Below are 9,674 nucleotides of genomic sequence, written 5' to 3'. Positions count from 1 at the left end.
TTAACATGATCTCCAGGCCCATGCATTTTCCTATAAATGATCTCATTTCATTCTTTTAATGGCTGAATATTGTTCCATGCCTGTGTCTACTGTATTATCTTTATCTGTTCATCTGTTTACTGATTCCATAACTTGGCTGTTGTGAATAGTGCTAAAAAAAATGGGTGTGCACGTACCTCTGCTGTGTACCAACTTAGATTCCTTTGGGAATATACCTAGAAGTGACATAGCCAAGACTTTTTTTTGCAGTAATTCTATGTTTGTTCATTTTAAAATTTTGTTCCCTGTGTGAGAGAGTTCAGGCACCAGCCTGCTACGGCAGACATGTGGAGACTAGAGGACCACTCGGGAGTCAGTTTAGAGGCAGGACCTCTCTTTTTCTACAGTACTGCATACTCTGGGCTAGCAGGCAATTCTGTGTCTATCTCCCAACTCCCTGTAGGAGTGCTGGGATTACAGATGCTTACCATTGTATCCTGTGGGTTCTGGGGTTCTAACTCAGGTCATCAGGCTTTCACATGTAACGGCTGTGCCAATTTACACACTCACAGGCAGCGCTCAAGGTTTCCCTTTTGGCTGGATCTTTGCCACCATAGTTGTTTCTTTTCTTCATGAAATTCAGGGTGAGGATTGAAACTGAATGTCCATGTAGCTATGATCTGCATGTCCGTGAAAGCTAAGGATGCTGAACATTTCTTCGTATGACTTATTGGCCATTCATGCTACTCTAGAGACATGTCTGCTCATTTTGTTTGCCCATTTATTGATTAGATTACTTGGGGGAGAGTTGATATTTATGTTTAGTTTTTTATATGCTAGATATTATTCTGCAGTCAGATAAGTAGCTAGCAAAGCTTTTCTACCATGCTGTAGTCTGTTTCTTACCCTGGTAACTGCTTCCTTTGCTGAACAGATTTTTTTTTTGGTTTTTACGAGACAGGGTTTCTCTGGATTGTTTTGGAGGCTATCAGTCCAGCCTGGCCTCGAACTCACAGAGATCCGCCTGCCTCTGCCTCCCGAGTGCTGGGATTAAAGGCGTGTGCCACCACTGCCCGGCACTGAACAGATTTTTAATTTTGTACTTTTAAACTTTTTCCAACTGCCAATCCTGCTATTTCTGAGGTTACTGGATCCCTGTTCCTAAAGTCCTTGCCTATGCCTATATCTTGAGGATTTGTTTTCTTTTATTGGTATCAAAAGTTTCAGGTCTTTGATCAGTTTTTCAGTTGATTTTTCTATGTGTTGGGTGTTCACTTTTTCCCTGCACCATTTGTTGAATGTTTGGACATGTTTGTCAAAAATCAGATGACTGTAGCTATGCAGGTTTATTTCTGAGTTCTCTATTATGTTGTGTTGATCTTGGTGTCTGCCTTTGTGTGAGAACTATGCTGTTAGTAATTGTAGCTCAAAGCCATGCTATACTTCCAGCATTGCTTTCTCCTCAGGATTCTTCTGTACCCCCCAGTAAACATTAGGACTGTCTTTACATCTCTGTGAAGAATGTCAGCAGAGTTGTTCTGGGAACTGGATTGAGTCAGTAGATCATTTTCAGTGGTGTAGCCATTTCCACAATATCCTGCCAATCCATGAACCTGGGATGCCTGTCTTCTAGAATGGTCTGGATTTCTTCTATAGTGTTTTAGAGTTTTTCATTCACAGGGTCCTGTGTCACCTCACTTGGGCTTATTCCTGGGGATTTTTTTATTTGCCTTGTGTCATTTGTTATTAGTGAGATTGTCTCCCAGAAACCTTTCTCTGTGTGCTATCTACTAAACGCACATTTTTAAAAAATGAAAGAAAGTGAGCTAATGGTATTTTGTAGCTGGTTTAGGGTTTTGTTGTTGTTTTAATCTTCTGTGTTTACTCTGTGTGTGAGAGAGGGGGGGCAGGGAGCACGTGCTCCTTGACACACCTATGGAGATCAGAACACAACTTGCAGAAATCAGTTCTGTCTTTTCATCATGTAGATTCTGGGGATCGAATGCAGGTTGTCAGGCTTGGCAGCAAGCACCTTTGCCTACTGAGCCATCTCACTGCTCCCCCAATGGTTTAGATGTATTGATTTTGTATCATGACATTCTCCTAAAAGTGGAGTCTCCAAGGTCTTTATATTATTTTATTGCATTGATGTTTTGTCTGCATGTATGTCTGTGTGAGAGTGTCAGATCTTGGCTGCCATGTGGGTGCTGGGAATTGAATCCAAGTCCTCTGGAAGAGCATTCGGTGTTCTTAACCATTGAACCATCTCTCTGGCCCCCAGTCTTCAAGGTCTTTTAAGTATAGGCTCATATTATCTGCGGACAGGGATAATTTCAGTTCTCCCTCTCCTGTTGTAGCTCTTTCATTTCTTTCTCTTGCCTTCTAGTGAATAATTCCAATACTCTACTGAATAAAGCTGGTGTCTCAGAGTTTCTAGTGCTGTGATGAAACACCATAACCAAAAAAAAAAGCAAAACAGGGAGGAAAGGGTTAATTGGGCTTATACTTGAGCCTTGCTGTTCATCACTAAAGGAAGTCAGGACAGGAACTCAGACAAGGCGGGATCCTAGAGACAGGAGCTGATGCAGAGGCCGTGGAGGGGAGCTGCTTACTGACTTGCTCCCCATGGCTTGCTCAGCCTGCTTTCTTATATTTTTGGTTGTGAGCCTAGCCTTTAACGGCTGAGCCATCTCTCAGCCCTCAGCCTGCTTTCTTATAGAACCCAGGACCAACAGTCCAGGGATGGCACCACCTACCATGGGCTGGGCTCTCCCCCACCGATCACTAAATGAGAAAATGCCTTACAGCTGGATCTTATGAAAGCATTTCCTCAGCTGAGGCTCCTTCCTCTGATGACTCCAGCTTGTGTCAAATTGACACAAAACCAGCCAGTACAACTGGAAAGAATGGGCACCTTTTACTCCTTCCTGAATTTAGAGGAAATGATTTTAGTTTCCCTCCCACTTAATTGGATATAGGTTTATCATACACAGCCTTCATGTTTTTTAAGAAATGATAAGTGTGGCCAGGCATTGGTGGCTCACGCCTTTAATCCCAGCACTCGGGAGGCAGAGGCAGGCAGATCTCTGTGAGCTCGAGGCCAGTCTGGTCTACAGAGCGAGTTCCAGGACAGCCTCCAAACAATACAGAGAAACCTTGTCTCGAAAAACCAAAAAAAAAAAAAAAAAGAAATCATAAGTATTTATGGAGTCCCTTCCATTTCCTCCTCTAATGCTGGTTCTGTGGTTGTGAATTAAGTGCATTTGTCCTATGAGGTCTTCACAAATCCATCAGCACCAGCAGATAACATAGCCAGGTCTAATCATCTTGGTTATTCCTCTAGATATTATATCATATATCATGCCATGCCATGCCACGCCTTCCTGGTCTGTAGGGTTTCCTCTGCTTAGTCTGGGTATTCTGATGAGTTTCTAAGTGAGACAGCCTTTTACTCCTGGTTCAACTCAATGCATTATTCACCTGGCCCTTCTCCCTCTCATTATTAAGGACAATGATTTCATTTCTTCCCTAATTAAATGTTTTCAAAGTATGGATTAGACAATGCCCTTCAGTAGAATATTGCAGTGTTTTCAAACTAAAGGCATTGCAATGATTTTCAAACTCATAATGGCATCAAGAGCTGAGGATGTAGCTCAGTGGTAGAATTCATGCACGGGCCCCTGAATTCAGTCCCACTAACACGCACAACAAACACAGGTGGGGAGTAAAGAAGCATTATTTGGGCTGCTTAGATGACCGTCTTAACCCTGAGAGCCGCCAGGCCTTTCGGTACTCCATCTGCTTGCATGTATGATCAGTTTCTGACATAAAAGAACCAGCTGTACAGATCAACAAAGGTGGTGTAACAGGTGAAGACCAAGTGGTAGGCTCTATAAACAAAGGTTTTTCCACAAAACAATAACCAAGAAGAAATGAGAGAATTGAAGTTTCCCAATGGCATGAAGTACTGTGCATGCCACAGTCAAAGGAGTCTATGCAGTCATATGCCAAAACCACACGATCTGCTGTTGGGTTCAGCCAAGCGTGGGATTTGTTGGTTTCTAGTTTTGTTTGTTTTTTATTCATTCTTTTATCAAATGTTTATCTGGATTTAATGACTGGATAAGACCTTTAAAATACAGTTCATGGGTGGTTTTGGTTTTGTGCACTGAAACAGAATACAGCCATCTGACTCAATTCCATTAAGAAACAGAATACAGCCATCTGACTCAATTCCATTAAGAAACAGAATACAGCCATCTGACTCAATTCCATTAAGAAACAGAATACAGCCATCTGAACCAATCCCAGTGACAGAAAATATGGAGGACACTCAAGCCTAGAGATTTATCAGCAATAGTCTTTATGTTCTTATACATTAAAATCCTTCCGGGAAAGGGAGTCCTGTTGCATGAGTAGATTTCAACTGCCTTGTCACAAGAGCATTCTCTGAGATGACAGATATGTTCATTTGCTTCAATACATTGCCTTAGTTAGTGTGTCCTGTAGCACATTCTGTTCCTTATAGAACGTTATTATAATAACCCACATTAATGGTATATTAATGAGCTTCACTGTAGAATTTCCACGCATGAATGTATCCTATTTCAGTCTGATTAATACTCCTGACTAAGCCATCTTAACCTCTCATTCTCCTCCCTCTCCTAGTCCCCTGGACTTTCCATCGTGTTTCCTCTACTGGTTTTAGATTGCCTTTAAGTTCTAGCTCTACAGTTGAGAGAAAATGTGATAATTGATCATCTCCATCTGACTTGTTCTGCTGAACACGAAAACCTCTAGTCCCACCCATTTCCTGGAAAATGACATGATCCCATCCTTTCTGACCAAATAAAACTCTGCTGTGTGTATTCACCATCTCTTCTCTAGCTGGTTATCTGGGCTGATGCTGTGGCTTGGCTGTGATGAATGGTACTCAGATCAACATGGATACACAGGCTCTCTTCTCCATCCTGACTGGTACTCAGATCAACATAGATACATGGCCTCTCTTCTACATCCTGATTTCATTCCCTTTGGGCACACACCTAAGACTGGTGTAGCTGGGTTATATAGTAGTTCTTAGCCTTGTTTTTTTGGGAACCCCTGCAGGCTACACTTGTTTACAATCCCATCAACAAGGTACAAGGGTAACTTTCCCCATTTTGCTGATGGTCAATCTGCGTGAGGTAAAATGAAATCTCAGTGTAGCTTTGGGTGGCATTTTCCTGGTGGCTAAGGATGAAGGGTTAATGACCAAAAAGCATCAAGTGGGCTGAGAAGCTCTGGGCAGAAAATTTGACTGACTGCTGACACCAATGGACGTTTCTGATAAGGAGATCCACACACCAAACCCACTGGCTTCTACCACTTCCAGACAATGGAGGGCAGAGGGAGTGACTTGCAAATGGACTGGACTCTTTTGTCCCCAAAGTTCCCCTTTCTACATCCTGTAAAACCTCAAGACCCCCACACCACATACACATGCTTCCTTTCCTGTGAAGAGACCATCACTTTTCATTGTGCTGATAGAAGAACAATTGCCCCTGTAGGAGGTCACTCTATTCTTTCTTCTATGTTAGTCGATCCCTGTCTAACAAACGGTGTTTAGCATTCCTCCCCTTATATTTTCTGCCATTAGCATGTCTCCCAAGAACTGTCAATTCAGACCATCTGCCCATTTATTGATTGTATTACTTACTCTCTTGTTAACTTTTTGATACATTTTGGGTGTAATCCTTTGCCAGATGAGTGGCTGATAAAGATAGTATTTTGTTTAAAAAGTCAATCATAGGGGCCTGGAAAGATGGCTCAGTGGTTAAGAGCATTTGTTGTTCTTACAAAGGACCCAGGTTCAATTCCCAGCACCCACATGATAGCTCACAACCATCGTGGCTCCAGGTTCAGGGGACACCTTCTTCTAACTTTGCAAGGTAACAGGTATGCACAAGGTACACATATGTGCATATAAGCAAAATACCCACATATGTGAAATAAAAATACATAAATATTTTTAAATGTTTATATCAATCTTAGGACTCAATAAAAAGTTTTCTTTTTATAAAATATATATATCAATTTTTTCTGAATACAGATCAGTGCTAGAGTGCTTGTCTAGTTTGCATGAGATACCAAGTTGGCTCCCCGTGCTGCAAAAACTAAAATCACCAAGTCTAGAAACACTGGCTTAGATACCCACCAGCCTCTCCCCACTTACAGAAAGACTTAGTTTATAATGGATCTTTATTTGCTAAAAACACATCTGGTTATATAGACACAGATGGAGACATTGGTGTCCCAGCTGTAAAATCCTGTTTCCTATTCATTTGCAGCAGGTAAGAATTCCATCTGGGCTCTCTAAACAAAGCAAAACCTTTTATATTCTTAGCAGGTTGTTCCCAATCCACAAAAAAGAACAACGCAAAGGATTATGACAAACTCACTGAGTCCTATTTAAAGGGACAGTTCCCTGCTGAGCTCCATACATTGTCTCACTCACAGCGCAGAGAGAAAATGCTGTTCAAGAGAAGTTCCTGGCTCTGGGTGTGCATTAGAGTAGGTGTCCTTCTGGGACGTGAACGGAGCAACCCTGAGCAACATGGGAAAAATAACTGCTATCAGTTTAACAGGTTGTCCTGCAACTTCCAGGAAGCAGAGACTTACTGCAGCAACCAGAAAGGACGCCTGGCTCACACTTGGAACCCAGAGCTTCAGGCTATCATACAAAGGTTCCCGAATAAAGAAACAATGTGGTGGGTTGGGGGAAGTCTACCACCACTGAGAAATCATCAAGAGGCATCTTACTCAGGTAGGTCTCTGGTGTGAATTTTAGGAAAGAAACATCCTGTGTCTTGTTCTAGGGCAGAAGAAAGTTATTTTACTCTTTCAGCTTTTATGTTTAAAAAAAAAGTTGTGGACTTTAGCATCATCTCACTCTGTGGGTTTCTACTTTCACCTTCATTGGTCTCTACAGAACAATGACACACTTTTGTCAGCGCCCATCTGAAGTTTGCTTCTCCATCTTCATGTAGATGCAGTTTTGCTGTGTTTGATTTGGGTGTTTGGGGTTTTGTTCAGTTTTGCTTTGCTTTATAGTACAGGATGACCTGAGATTTGGTATTTAGCCCAGCTTGCCTTCAAACTCTCAATCCCCCTGCCTCAGTCTCCTGAATGTTGGCTTCCCAGGTATACAACTGGCTTGTTTTATGCCAGATCCCAAAGAGGAAAATTTTTTACAATGACTTTCTTTGTTATCCTTGCTTCCACATATCCTAAAACAGAAGCTAAACGAGAATTTACCTATCTACAAAATTAGGTACTGTAATCTTGCAGTTTTAGAGGGGAAAAATCCAAGAAATTATTATATCATTTCTCCACTAGTGTCTAGGTAAATTGACATTAAGATCTATGATTAAAAAGATATATATAATATGTAAGGAGAAGTCATAAATTTTCATTTGTTGGAAGCCAAACAAATCGGACTTTTGTGTGAGTACACATGTGCACATTAGTGCCACAGTGTGTGTGTGTGTGTGTGTGTGTGTGTGTGTGTGTGTGTGTGTGTGTGTGCGCGTGTTTGCTGGAGGCCAGAGATCAGTCTTGGGTATTTGTCCTTGTTTGAGGCAAGGCCTTTTAGCTCACTGGCCCACAGGCTTCTGGGGATTCTCCTTTCCCTGCCTCCTGTCTCACCTCACTGAGGCCCAGCAAGTGCTTTGCCCACTGAGTCATCTCTCCTGCCTGACTCCCTCCAGGAGTTGTTCCTGACCTCGGGACACCAAAGTGCACCTCTGTGGTCACAGGCTCTAATGACATCATCTCAACAAGGGACCAGTGCTCAAACAAGCATCACTTCATTTGCCAGGCTGGTAAGTGATGGAGCTACATCAGCTTCAGCTTCAAAACTGACTTCACATAAGAAATGTACACCAGAGAATTTCTTTTAAATAGTCTGTAATGGATCACAGGGTAAATACAGGGATTTCTATGTTTAATTATCTTTTTAAATTTGTTTTTGTGTGCCTGTGGCAAATGGGGGGTGGTTTGCAGGTGTGCCACAGTGCACATATGTAGGTCAAAAGACATTCTCCGGCTGGGCGTTGGTGGCGCACGCCTTTTATCCCAGCACTCAGGGGGCAGAGGCAGGTGGATCTCTGAGTTCGAGGCCAGCCTGGTCTACAAAGCGAGTTCCAGGACAGCTTCCAAGACAATACAGAGAAACCCTATCTCGAAAAACCAAAAAAAAAAAAAAAAAAAAGACATTCTCTTCCACCATGTGGGTTCTGAGGTTTAAACTCAGGTCATCAGGCTTGGTGACAGGTGACTTTGAGCCATCTCTCCAGCCTGCAATTTTTATTTTCATGCTACTTATCACAAAAAAATAAACACTGCACTTTGGAGTGAGTAATGCCTTCATACATCCCACGGGGCTAGTTGCTGCTTGGAGTCCTTTCATGGGTGACTTGATTGAAGTGCAAGAGAAATTGAATTAGTAGCTTTCACTTTCTGAATGTGCACCCTTCTCTGGTCAGCACTGAACTGTAGAAACAACAATGGGAAAGAAAGAATGTGGCATGTGAAATTGAGAAGAAGAAAGAAGCCATCACCTCTTAGAAGTGCACTTCCCTTGAGCTGGATGATTAAAACGGTCAATCAGTACACACAGGGATTCAGGTTCCTGTAGAGGCCAGAGGGCAGAGACATTGGATTCCCCGGGAGCTGGAGTCAAAGGCGGGTATGGGCTTCCTGACATGGGTTCTGGGTCTCAAACCCAGCTCCTCTGCAAGAACAGTGTGCACACGTAGGCACTGAGCTAAGTCTCCAGCATAACTATCATTTTTAATTAAGTGATACTCCTGTTGGTGGTGTCTGTTTTCATAAAGCATTTAGTTGTGAGCCAGTGGATACTTGAAGGCCTTACAATATTGCAGACAATCTAGGCAACATTTCATAACACATCTTTTTTTTTTTTTGGCAGAGTCTCTCACTTTGTAGCTGTGGCTGTGCTGAAACTAGCTCTATAGAGCAGGCTGGTCTCAAACTTAAAAAGATCCTCCTGATTCTGCTTCCGGAGTATGAGATTAAAGGCGTGTGCACATGCCCATTCACTTCACTCTGATTTTAAAATTTACAGATCTGTTCTTATTAACCTATGAGGTGTCTGTGACTGACAAAAACTTCAGTCTCTTTCTCTGTCCCCATAGAAAGATCACCTTCCTCAAATAAGAACAGAGAAGTCGCTCGCTGTCACAATACGATAAGCTCCTGGCTTCGGCCCCTCAGTCTTTGCCCCTTGCAGTAATTTGTGCCATGAATTTCTACTTTGCCGTTGCAGCTCACTGCTGTTAATGAGGCGAGGGCAGTAAGGCTGACTCCCTCACAAGTCAGCGGCCACTGTTTCCTCCTCACAAGCTGCCTCCATAATGTTCACCAGCTGTATTAGCGTTGTTATGCACCCGTGGTCATTACGGAAGGTTGCTCAGCATGCTTAAAAAAGTAATTTTTAATTCCCAAGTGTTGGGATGGCAGGCATGGGCCCCCATGCCCAACCTGATGCCTAAACTTCCGTGCTTAGACTTGACCATCTCTGGCAATTGCAATGGAATTCCCTCTGCGATATAGGCACTCTAGTAGGGAATGAAGCAAAACAAAGAACAATGATGGCTAGAGTAGGCTATTTATAAAAGACAGCGACTCTCATG

The 9,674-nt window shown here is 42.6% G+C and overlaps 1 protein-coding gene across 1 annotated transcript in view; it reads left to right on the top strand.

The window, feature by feature from the left end:
* The first annotated feature begins 6,489 nt into the window (after positions 1-6,489).
* Positions 6,490-9,674, top strand: part of Pkd1l3 (polycystin 1 like 3, transient receptor potential channel interacting) — a 62,727-nt gene continuing 59,542 nt past the window's right edge. The window contains exon 1 of the mRNA XM_040737232.1: positions 6,490-6,784. Within this exon, the coding sequence (XP_040593166.1) occupies positions 6,490-6,784 (295 nt within the window). The remainder of the gene's footprint in view (positions 6,785-9,674) is intronic.

Source organism: Mesocricetus auratus, unplaced genomic scaffold (genome assembly GCF_017639785.1).
Source record: "Mesocricetus auratus isolate SY011 unplaced genomic scaffold, BCM_Maur_2.0 Super-Scaffold_6723, whole genome shotgun sequence".
Taxonomy (NCBI): Eukaryota; Metazoa; Chordata; class Mammalia; order Rodentia; family Cricetidae; genus Mesocricetus; species Mesocricetus auratus.
The sequence above is the reverse complement of the archived record's forward strand: the minus strand, read 5'-3'. Positions and strand labels throughout refer to the sequence as shown.